This window comes from Gallus gallus, chromosome 1, assembly GCF_016699485.2.
Source record: "Gallus gallus isolate bGalGal1 chromosome 1, bGalGal1.mat.broiler.GRCg7b, whole genome shotgun sequence".
Taxonomy (NCBI): Eukaryota; Metazoa; Chordata; class Aves; order Galliformes; family Phasianidae; genus Gallus; species Gallus gallus.
The window spans coordinates 179,178,951-179,191,417 of NC_052532.1; the positions used below are offsets into that span (position 1 = coordinate 179,178,951).

The 12,467-nt window shown below is 39.4% G+C and overlaps 1 protein-coding gene across 1 annotated transcript in view; it reads right to left on the reverse strand.

Moving 5' to 3' along the window:
* Window positions 1–923: 923 nt before the first annotated feature.
* RNF17 (ring finger protein 17) overlaps window positions 924–12,467 on the reverse strand; it is a 42,781-nt gene continuing 31,237 nt past the window's right edge. Inside the window, exons 28-39 of the mRNA XM_046904144.1 lie at window positions 12,113–12,405; window positions 11,319–11,482; window positions 10,438–10,557; window positions 9,929–10,009; window positions 9,126–9,251; window positions 8,991–9,023; window positions 6,264–6,374; window positions 4,490–4,646; window positions 3,585–3,720; window positions 2,444–2,633; window positions 1,957–2,058; window positions 924–1,601 (exon numbers count right to left, since the gene is read on the reverse strand). Of these exons, the coding sequence (XP_046760100.1) occupies window positions 1,960–2,058; window positions 2,444–2,633; window positions 3,585–3,720; window positions 4,490–4,646; window positions 6,264–6,374; window positions 8,991–9,023; window positions 9,126–9,251; window positions 9,929–10,009; window positions 10,438–10,557; window positions 11,319–11,482; window positions 12,113–12,405 (1,510 nt within the window). The 3' untranslated portion in view covers window positions 924–1,601; window positions 1,957–1,959. The remainder of the gene's footprint in view (window positions 1,602–1,956; window positions 2,059–2,443; window positions 2,634–3,584; window positions 3,721–4,489; window positions 4,647–6,263; window positions 6,375–8,990; window positions 9,024–9,125; window positions 9,252–9,928; window positions 10,010–10,437; window positions 10,558–11,318; window positions 11,483–12,112; window positions 12,406–12,467) is intronic.

Sequence of the window (12,467 nt, forward strand, 5' to 3'; positions counted from 1 at the left end):
CAGAGCAACATGCAAGTCAGTGACAAAAGCAACAGCCTAAAAACAGACCATGTTGCCTTTCCCCCATTTTGGTTCAGCTTGTTAAACTTGCAGAAAGCCAAGAAATAAAAGTAACTTGTGCATGCTGAGTTCGCATTACTAACACCAAGATGGAGAAGTTCAAGACACCCTGTGACAGCCAACGGTGGCATCTTGTTGAAGTCTTCAAGTTAACCCAAACAGACTCAAATGAGGCTGTTCTTTCAAGGTTTTCTTAACAATTACTTAGATGTGGGAATGGGTATGTCTCTGAAATGATTTGCATAAACACTCCAGATAAAGGTTAAAAACAATAGCACAAGACAGGATTACCAGCAGTCAATTAACAAACAGTGTGGTGCATGCACTGAGGAAACCTGGACTGAACACAGGATTACGTGACAGTTACCCACTCTTCTTCACTGCATCTTCAAGGACTATAGTTCAGTAAGGAAACAAACAGTAGACATCCACTTTGCCCAAGAACTGAAGGAGGATCAAGTCAGCAAGACTGAAGCAACACACTTGGACTGAAACTACTCCATTTTTAGAGAAATGTGAAGGACTCAGCTGATTTGTAAAGGACTCAGCTGATTTGAGTGAGATTCAAGCCTTGTGTTGGATAGAAGCCAGGCAGGTAGGTACGTGCACTTAAGCAGTGGTGAAGGAATGTGTTTCAGAGAGATCTCTGAGAAAGTAAAAATAATTTTATTTTGTTACAAGAAGGCTCTCACCTCCTCCATGTCTAAGACTTCAAGATCTGTATTTTGGTTCACTGATTTCTGTCTTTCCTTAAAGAAAATACTGTATGAGCTGAGCCCTGAGCCCCAACCTGAATACAGGTGTGTATGCTACATTAGTAAGATCTGAACACTTCTATATAGAAGAGAAGAAACCACCTTAAATGCTGAGCAAGCTCCTCTTTATTCTAACACTTTCAAGTGAATGCTGCAGCTAAGGGAGGAGGGAGAGGTGCCACAATGAACAAAACACATCCATCTCATACTGAAACCAAAATACAACAATGCAAATGTTTAACAACAGCAGCAGTAACGTTCCCCTCTCCCACCTGTTCATGCCTAGTTCCAGACTCCAGTACTGCAGCATTGTCATCAAATATGCCTGAAATATAAACTAGTTACACACCATAGCATTATCATCCCTTCACCTATTACAATGAGAACAACAGTGCCCAACATTAGTTCTGTATCTATTTCTTCACTACTGCGCATTCCTTCCATCTGCTCTCACAAAAACTGTTGTCAGAACAATACTTAAGGCTTTAAGGTCAAAAGTGATTTAGAATAAATTCACTTATTTCAGGATTAAGAAGTAGAGAAAACAAGCAGAGATGAAAAGAGTGCTTAATAAATGGGAGGGAAAAAGAACTATGCAACATTGAGTTGAAATAAACAAAACCAACCAGCCCTCCAAAAACCAGAACGAAGCAGTCCTTCGGTATTCTCTGTAGATAACACTGCAAAGCTGCCCTCTGATGTGTTTCACGTTTGACTGGATGGACATTCACACACAATCACAGACTTTGGTCTGAGAACCACTGGCACAGACATTGAGAACAAATGCTGAAAATGAAGAATAATTTATTAAAATTACTTGGGAAGAGGACACTGCTGCTCGCCTGCAAGGCACCTTCTTCAGTGAGTAGCAGGAAGCTCTTCCTGTTATACTAACACTTCTAGTAACTGGTGTTTCTTACAGTTACTATGTGGGCTTCAATAATATCTAAGTAGGTAATTCCCACTTTTATACAGCTTTTATTTTATTAGAGAAGTGGGGATAGGTTTTTTTTTTTTTAAATGTACGTGATTTGCTTGTGGTCACTTAACATTAGATGGCAATTTAAACCTTGGCTTCAAGGTTTTGAAATAATGCCCTCCACGACAGTACAAATTCGTAGTTCTTTTTCACTGTACTTACATTTCATTCCTCCAAATCCGCAAGTCCCATTTCTATCAGTTTCATATGAACCAGTTTTTGTTCATCGTCATACAGGAAAATTGTGACCTCCGGTGAAAGAGACTGAAAATCAGAAGTTGACATTTTTCAGTACTGTGACAAAAAAAACCCACAACCCTTCCTATCTCCAAGCTAACCAACAGTAACGACGACTTCATTGGCTCTATTCACAGTTCCATGCAGGCATGGAGTAAACAGAGTATTTCTGTTTTTAAGGAAAGGAAACTGCTTTTTAAAGAAAAGGAATGCTCAGAAGCATCTTGATTCCGAGGAAGAGGAAAGAGCCAAATGATTTTCTCTCCTCAGCAGTAATTCCTTTATAGTAAACGGTTTACGATTGTAAATAATGAGGGTCCACAGCAGAACAAACAGTCAGAAATTATACTGAGATTGCTAGAAAGAATTTCAGGCTGAGCAAGCGTGAGGAGAAAACAACAGTGCTTCTCACAAGTATGGAAGCAGAGAGCTGCTTTCCTTCCGTGGAGTCCATCATAGCCCACAATGCTTTCACGCTCCATTCTGGGCAGTAAGGAATTCTTTCTGCATTTGTATCACATAATGAAGGTTTAAAGCCAGCTAACATGGCGTGTATTGCCTGAACAGGATACTTCAGCGCATGAGGTGGTATCTGACGCAATCTACAACAAAGAGAGAAAAATATTTTCCTGCAATAACCTACATGACAATCAAAACCATTAGTAAGGACACAAACACAGCTCAATGGTTCACGCAAAAGATTTAAGGTGCGGAGGCTGGGATCAGGGTCCCCGCCCTACAATAACCTGCTGGTGTCACACCAAACTCATCCATCTGGAAGGCTAGGCTCTCAAAGGACTTCAGCGTGGCAACTATCAAGAAGCAGGGCCAGTTCCACACAGAGCCCTCAGCCTGCTGAGCACACTGGTTCTGTTACTGTGCCTGGGGGGAGGCTGAGGCACCCAATGCAGACCTGAGTAAGAAATTGAAGAGCAACTCTCCGAGGTCACCAGGAGAAGTGAGGTGTCCTCCAAAGCTGGTACATGTGGACTGCTGTGATGCTCCACTCTTGAAGTGCCTGAGTCAGAATCCCTGACAGAGCACTTCAGTTTTATATCATCATCATCTCTCCATTCATCTCAGTCTCCTTATCTCAGAAAGAAAGGAATGTGGAAGCTGAGCAAGAATTCTCTCCCCAAGACCTTAACTAGTGTGAGAAGAGGGCAGCTGTTCAAATCCCCTTTTTTTTTGTTACCTTAAGCAAGGAACTCTAGTTACTGAATGAGCTGAAGAGAATGTCAGTATGACTGAGCAGTATTTATATGAAATGAAAATACTTCAAGAGAGAAAATTCAAAGAAGTTTAGGGGACCCTAAAAGTCTTGAGTGTTTGCAATACCCAGCTGACACCAGTGCATGGGGTTGGTGCTTGAGAAGCTCTTCCTGGACCGGCTCAGCACCAGAGGGAGCAGCAATCTAATGATAAACTATTACCTATATATCAATATGTTAAGAGTACTGGTAGAAACAAACACTTATACTTCTAAGTACACACACACACACACACGTGCACACCCATGTTATACATGAATTTGTTTTCTCTTATATATTTACTTGCTTGTTGGGACAACTAAAAAATTGCCGTAGTCAACAAACTGAACCAGGATCTTAACGGTGTCAGTTTCTTCAACAGACTGGAGCTTCGCTCTGTACCATAAGCTATCTTCATATTCTACAAGGCAAGGCATTTCTGTAAAAACACCACAAAAAGAAATTCAGGTTTTCTTCCATTTCTAACTCATGCTATTACTTTCTTCTACGCGTCTTCCAATTCCCTCTGAACTCTGAACTCAATTCACTATCACTAGCATGCAATTACAGTAGAGTTCCTTTACCAGAAAAGATTCAGGCTGTTTAGTACTGGAGCTTTACAACTTTGATTCACTTTTCAACTTTTCAAACTTCAAACTTTTCAAACTTTTAACAGAGGAGACAGAATCTGTAACATACAAGGCAGATACTGCATGAAGTCCCAACCAGAATTTCACTAGTTGGAGAAATCCAGTGCGAGCACTAACTGGTTTCTTCACAAAGTCTGTCTTTTGCCTAAACCGAGAAATTCAGAATTAAAGTGAAGTGACACTCTCTATGGCTCACATCACTTCAACTCTTAGCTACGTGATCTTTTGTAAATATCTTATTTGAGTATTTGACAGAAAGACTTCCACCATTACAGCTTCAGGGAAGAGCTGTATTAGTGTCACATACAGTCTAAACTCTGTTCTCATCAGCTTCAAGAGGCAACAGGAATTTGAGTTCTTTCCATCATTTTCCAGTGGAGAAGTATGACAAAGAAGTCTCCATTTAGTGTATCACATAATCACCATGCAGTTACGCACTCTAAAAGACTTTTATTTAAAGCTACACTGAAATAGTATTATTTCTGTTATTTGAAAATAATCACAGGTTTTTGTACATCCACATGGAACAAGAAGTGGGAAATAAACACACTGATATACCTGTTCTGAAGTCTGTCAGAAGGGGAAGAGTATCCACGTATTTATTGCACCACTGCAGGGCTTCATCAAGGCTCTTCAACTCTGAGAAACAGCTGGCATCTCCCTCTGTGGCAGACTGCTTGGTAAGGTTCTCGGAAGGATTAAGACAGATATATACCTATTCAAGAAGAAGCTCTCCTATAAACTTTGCAGGCTTCTTTTGATCTTTGAATTTCAGTGATTGAGGATTACTGCAAGTGTATTTGTTCCCATCTTGGAAAGGTTTCTGCACAGAACTCCCTTCTCTTTCTTCTTTCCTCAACTTGCGAGTGATTTTGTATTCATGTAATTTTTTCCCCCAAATTAGAATCAAGTAACCACTGATCACCACCACATTTCCATACCAAGAAGAGGGAAAGGAACACATGTACTAGAAAACACACCCATGTAGGATTTCATAGCTGTACCTCATTAGGACTCCTCCCTCCTGCTATGTGATAAGCAATCACACTTTGTAATGGCAAACCAAAGATTAATTTTAAACTACTGAAAGAACAACTTTTGAGACAGTGTTGTATCTGCTATACTAAGGTGTTCCAATCCCCTCATGTGTCGTTAGGTCATCTGCATAATGCTGTGGGTCCAAAGAGGAAAAAACAACAACTGAAGAAACCCACCTGAGACATCTCAGAACATAGTGATATTCTACAGATAGTCCTAATAATTATTTAGTATGCTATTAGGGTTTCTGAGCCAGGAAGAAAAATAATTTTCTTTTTCTAATTTGTACCAAACATACAGTCAAGCCACAACTCCATCCTGCAATGGTACTTAAGTAAACAAGTCCAGAGCAGAGTGTAGTGTTTATGATTACATGCTATGACCAAAAGCAAGAGTTCAAATAATGTGCACAAAATGAACAAAAACCCCACTCATTACAACTTTTCTCCCATAAGAGAGGAAGCAGACCAGACAATCAAAGAAAACCTCCAGATACTTCCATCCTGCATTTGGTCCAAACAGTGGACTATGTGTATTCTACATTTCTGGTGAAGATGCTTGAAGTAAATTTCTGTGGTGAATTCACAACAAAACATAACGCTGAATTTGAAACAATCACTTCAAGAATGTAAGCCCTGTTCTTTTGGTTTACCAAAATGATGTATACAAGTGCTTGAACACAGATCAACACGCTCAAAAAACATCAGATTTTGCAGTACAATCGGTTTCTCTCTGCTTCCTGGTTTTGTATTTCATCCAACATTTGAAGTCCACACAGGCATCTTTTACTTAATCAATCAATCAATATTCAGCCTTTCGCCTGGGAGACTACAGAGGGCAGCAGTATGGTTCACATGAAAATCAATGACCAATCACTGAACAAAGAAATGGTTCATGGTGTACAACATCCCAGCCGTTTCATTTTTGGAGAATAAAGAAGAGAAAAATTCTTAGTGTTCTGTGAAACTGAAAGCCACTGACCTGGTTTCTTACCACACAGGATTAATACGTACCACACTACAGCCTTCTATTTCCTAAAATTCCTTTTTCTTTTTTCCCAGGTCAACAGGCCATATTTGTTTCTCTGTCTGTCTGGCCCCCTAAGAGTATTCCTAGTAAGAGTTCGTTCACATAGCTGAACTACCTGACCACCTGGATCAATAAAACAAGCAGCATTCTGCAACACTGTTTTTGGTATTTTCTGAAATTCTAAGTTTTGATATCTTCTTCACCAGCATGATGAGACTGCAGTGCTTTCTGTCTGCAATGCATGTGAGATGTTCACAAAACATACCTCCTTAGGGGTCACAAAATGGGTTACCCTCACAGGAAAGATATCTCCTTGAACAGGTAGTGGTGGCAACGTGTATGAAGGCAAAACAGGAATGTGTCCTTCAACCAGCACCTATAGACCAAGACAAACTTCAGTCAAGCATCATATTTCATAATAAAAATGCAAACTGGCATCTGTAGGATTTCTGGTTCAAATACTACTGTAATAATATCATTCTAAGAATGTAAACAGCGTGCTGTTGATGAACATATACATATAAAAATAAAAAACACTGTGACAGGCAACCTGATTATACCTAGCTATGAAGATTCAGCTTACATTTCAGCTTGTTCCCTGCTGGAGCACAGGTTTGGCCAAACAGACCCAGAGGTCCCTGACAACCTCAGCCATTCTGTGATGTCTAAAGAACTGGATTCACTTTTTTGTTTTTAAATGTTCTTTCTTATTGTCAGTACACTGAATGCAACTACCGCATCAGCTGCAGTTTGGAGCTCGTCTCTCTTCTGACCTAAACTGGCCAGACTTCCCCCAGTTTTGCCTTCAAAACCAACCCCCAAACCACCACCACCACCAAGCAATCTATCATTCCCAGGAGCAGGTTAAGATGGAACAGAATGAGCAAACCTTTGCTCAGTTTAAGAGCTTAAATCTTCAGATTTCAAGAACCTCGCAGTGAACGGGACAATATGTATTGCAAAACACAAATGCAAAATAAATACATCAATAAATACAGAAATGGTCAGTTTAAGGAATTTTGAGCTGATTTTGTTTCAAATGGATGGAAATAATTTATATATAGTTAACTACTACTAAAAAAAAGGCATTTCTAAACGTCTAGCCTGAGCTCAGAACAAACACATTAAAAATCTGTCTGTTGAATGAAGCAGGATCATAGCCCCCCATGTCTGAATACATGAGCACAAGGCTGCACCTAGCAGCACGGTTCTTACAGTGACATACAAACAAAGCCTGCAGCCCCTCAATGGCATATACATATATATGTGTATATACATACATTACACACACACGTATGCAATCATGTATACACATGAATGCACCTATGTACATACAGACTTACAATAAGAATCACTGCTCTAAGCTTTCGCAGGACACTTGGGCTGCACTTCCCTGCCCCTTACAAGGAAATTCTCTGGCTAATGACTAAGCTAGGACTGTCCAAAGTTTGTAGTCTTAGCAGCTCCTAAAACCAACTTCTGCAGCTCTAGAGAAAAGTACCTTAAGGACAAGAACACTCTGTACCAAGACACAGGTGTAGTAGGCTCTGCATAACCAGCTTATTACCATTAATAACAGAATCAGAATACAGATATACAGCACAGTGCCTATCAGAATGCTTACCTAAAATCACGGATTAGAAGCAATGAAATGAGGTTACAAAACCTTATAGAACAGTAAAACCTATAAAAAATATACTTTATATACTGATGATACCCTTTTGTCAGTGTGGTCTATCACCAGGCTTGCGATGATGGCTGTTCAGTCTCTACAGATAAACCCAGAGCTGCAAGCTTCAGCTGCCTGTTATTCCAAACAGCTTCTGGAACCATCCTGATGTCTGGATGCCCTGCTCCTTTCCTGGCTCAGGAGATGGCAAATTTCTGATACTCATCTTTCTATACATTGTTCTGAACAACTTATTCCTGAAAAAGGATCTGCTTGAAGAAAGTACTCCAGGCTTTCTGAATTCTGCTCCTTGCTCACAGCTTCCTTCTGAAATTTTGTTTTCCATGTTTCATTCTCATGGTACAATCTCAAGATTGATATTTAGCTCAATGACAGCTGTGTGTCACATGCTGACATCATGAAAACATTGAGATTACTTTTCATTAGGTTTTCCATGGTTTGTTGGTCCTAAAACACACAGACATTCTCTGAACTGCATCACAAACTCCAAGACTTGCATTAGCAGAGACTGACAGCAGTATATGTTATATTGCAGAATTATTTTCTGAAGCAGAGACTTGCTTTGGGAAGAAAAATACAGTTATCCTTCAACTACTTCCTCAAGCAGTTCAGAGAATTCATTGCAGATGTTAAGAAAGTACTTGGAAAATAAATGGGAAGTGATTTACATGAAAGTAGTTATCATTTGAATTAAGACCTTTAAGACTTGAAATGGACAACCTAATTAATTCTTAAGACTGTTGGGTTTATGTGGAGAGCCTTCACTTGATTTACCTTCCTGGTGACACAGCAAACTCTTGCTCCCAGAATAAAATGAGAACATTCAATTTCCTATCGGTTTTCCCTCCTCTTCCATAGCCAGTACCATTATATCGGGACACAGTGAGATGGAAGGAAGCGAACAGCAGCAGTTATAAGGAGTTAGGAGGTGGGGGATGAGAACATACTTTCCACATCAACCTCTTCCCATCTGAAGAGAAGCCGTATCTAAGTGAAGTCACTTAGTTACCTAGGTGAAGTTTAAGACACGTATCTGATCTGGAGCGGCCAACTCACAGTATCTTACACGAGACAAGGAACAACCTTCCCATGAATTTGTGTATAGATGCTTTTCTGGGATTAACGAATCCCTTCAGAGTGACAGGGGTTCCATACTATTCCCATCCTTTTAAAATTAAGCTTTAGATGAACATAAAAATTGAACAGAAATGCAGACTAAAAATCCATTTTTAGTACTAGGCTCAAGAACAAACTTTTGGCCATTCATTATTCCATACAATTTTAGCAACATATCACACATACGTTTGTTATGCTCAGGAGCTGCTGTACTCCGTCCTGCTGCAAAACTACACAGAAGTGTAAGAAGATATAATAATCAACATTCACAATAACTAATTGCATATTCCTTCCAATAACAGCAAGAGACAAAAACCTCACCTGCTTTGCTATTTCCTGACAGTCATCAACAACACAGTACTTCTGGTCTGCCATGAAGGAAGAAACTGACATTCCACTGAAATACAGGTGAATGGACAATTTTCCCCAGGGTCTATCAGGGAGCTCCTAATTACAAGAGGCAAAGTAAGACTACAACAGTAATAACAGGGGTCAGGTTTTAGAAACAGTGGCTAGGAAATTCTAACCTAACAACACCATGCACATACATTCAAAGGTACAACCCCAATAAGGATGGCTGAACACCAATTATGACAAATGGGAACACGACAATCTCCCTGTGGAATGGTAGCACTGACAATTCAGTGTAACACTGAAACATTACCTCTGATTTCTCATTCAATAATAAATTCCTTCCTTTCACAACCAGAAGTTATGTGAAATTTCAGGTTTTTTGGACAAAATAGATATTCGTTACACTAACATATTAACTTAGACATGCCCACGCTTAACCATGCCAAATTTTCATCACTTAGAAGCTGGATTTAGAAGAATTTACCGTGTCAGAACGACAACAGAAGACAAACATCAACAAAAAAAATTGCTTACATCACAAGGATATGTTTAAAGGCCTGAAAACCATGAGAAAGAAGTTGTTGGAAAAGCAATTTTAGCTCTGGATTCTCATTCCTTCTCACACATAACAAAGACTGAAGATGAAAAAATGTTTTATTTAAGAAACACGTTCATTGCCACCTTCTTTCAGCTAGCGTTCATAATGCAGCTTTAGAAGTACAAACAAAGAAGATAAGCCTCATTCCACATCAATGTGGAAATTAAGCTACCTGAACATGTATTTCAACCTCCTCATTTCTAAGTAGCTTTTGAAGGAGATCCACTGCATCCTGCTGCCAAGAATTTCCAATCTATTTGGTAAGAAGGAAGAAACTCTTCAATATTAATGCACTGACAAATAACATACTTTATTATTCCTAAAATACTACTACAAAGAGACGTGCCTATTATGGAACAGCTTCTTTGAAAACACACACAGAATTAGTCTGGTTTGTCTAGAACAACTCAACATTTTCTGCTATTTGGTACACTAAGGCTTACAGGGTGACAGTGCTGATTCAGCAGTTTTCACATGGCTGCTTGTGAAGCATGGTCACCTCCTAAAGCAATCTAGCACTTGGATAGAGATGCCCTGATGAGATGATCCTCTTCAGCTACTCTGAATTCTCAGAGGCAAGCAAAAATGCAAGCAACTACTCAACCTCTATATGACAAAACAGTATTATCAGTTTGATGAACTACCTACTACTAAAAAGCCTCAAAACTTAGCATTACTCACTGGTATTGTCTTGTAGAGCTGACATGGTATGCAAAATGGAGGAATAGAGGTATACAAGGTAGTTGGACACAGGTGACACTGAGGGACCCTCTCTATGCAACCACTGTCTACGTACTGTACCTGTATGAAGAAGTTTTTCTAAAATCACTCCTGTTTTTAAGGACAAGCTTAATAAAAGAAAGGGTTCATTTAGAGCATCCACTTTTCTGGAAGAAAAACAACCATTTGCTGATACGTGTGTAATGTGACAAAATGGAAATGAAGAACCATTGTGGTAGATCAGAATCTATTCTTACACAAAATCTGCCTCGTGTGTGATAATCTACAGCAGTTTAACTGAGAATACATTATGAACTAGGGAAGTGTCAGACTTGCTATAATAAAAAAGCAGGTGCAGACTGAAGAGAGTAGCTAATAGTAGGTGTTAAGTAGAAAAAGGAGCTCTATACCATGGCAATATAAAGAATTCAAACAGAACCACTACTGGCTGGGCAGATGAAACAAATGCAAACAATATTTTCAAGGCATTCTGCTTCTGTTCATCACAAACATGTTAAAAAACCAAACGTACACAGGAAATCAAATGGGATTACTTGCAGCTAATCAAGGGACTGAAGACAGCTTTTACTTAAGAACATTTATCATTGACAGGAAAGCTACAGGAAAATTTTGAAAACTGAAATAAGCAGACAATTCATCTTTAAAATAAATATAAAATCAGAGCACTGATCAGCTTTAAGCAGAATGACCATCTGGACAGCGAGGTCAGCTGAACAGAAAGAGTTAGAAATCTGAAGCACTGAAACATATTATTTGCAAACACATGAAATAAACATGTCCGTGTTCACACCCGCCCACATGAGACATACAATCAAACTTACCTGGAGAGTACCACCACCGTGTTCTACAACTTTACCTCGATACCAAAGGCTATCTGACCCTCTTACAACACAAGCTTCTTCCTTTCTCCAAGAGTAGGGCTCCAGAAGACCAAGGCACTTAAAGTTATTTTGTATTTCAACCATCAGTTTCTTTAGTTCACTTTCTAGGAGAAAAAAAAAGAAGTGCAGTATGAAATTCAAAGTCTCTACAAATTATTCTGATCACTAAAGAGAGACCTAAAAGAGACTGCACGTTCAAAGACATGTATAAGCATTAAGTACATCTGCTATTCCATGATGATGTTTTCCAAGACTGTTACAATAGGCATGTTCAATTTGTATTATAAGCAAATCAGCTGCCACTTCAACAAGAAGGAAATTGCCTTTCTAATATTAAGCCCATTAGTAATTCTGGGTTCTAATCTCTGAAATGATGGGCCTATAAACTTTGCAGCTGACACCTTGAGAAGAGGAATATGAGAAGCCCATGGCGGGGCTTCTGATCTCTGCGGTGATTAAGGACAGGACAGCTGATCTGGGTCTGCTTAAGGGCGGGGCGCCACCTGGTGGGAATTTGGGCTTTTCATTCTGAAAGCAGCAAAGCTGCAATGGTCGGCACAGCCCTCACCCTCACAACTACAATCTTAGCGTATCCGAAGCACAGCATTCCCTAGGAGGAACCTTTCAGAACTACGTTTCAATACAGAACACATATAATAAAACACATCTGGCATCTTCTAATACACTAACACAGATTCGTAGACATACATGTGTTTCCTTCTATGTAAACTTACCAGATGATTTTGGTATTACATAAAGAGTTCCATCGTTTCCAACGCAACTCACTACAGCTTGAAAGTTTCTTTCTTCAGGTATAATGGGGGGTTTATATGTTTTATTGATTTCCAAAGGCAGTCTGGACTTCTGTTCTGTTCTGTTTGAAACGTTAATGTCTTCCTGTTCATCAGAGCTGCTTCTTGCATGTGCAGGTTCTGAGTTGCAACTGCTCAGCTGTGCGTTCTCTTGTTCTAAATGTACTTTAGGATACTTCTTGGGGACTGCACAAGTCACAGCAGCTTTATCAGTTCTGGCACAACCAAATCATATCAATATATTAACTGATGAAGAATTTGGAAAGCAAAAAAAAAA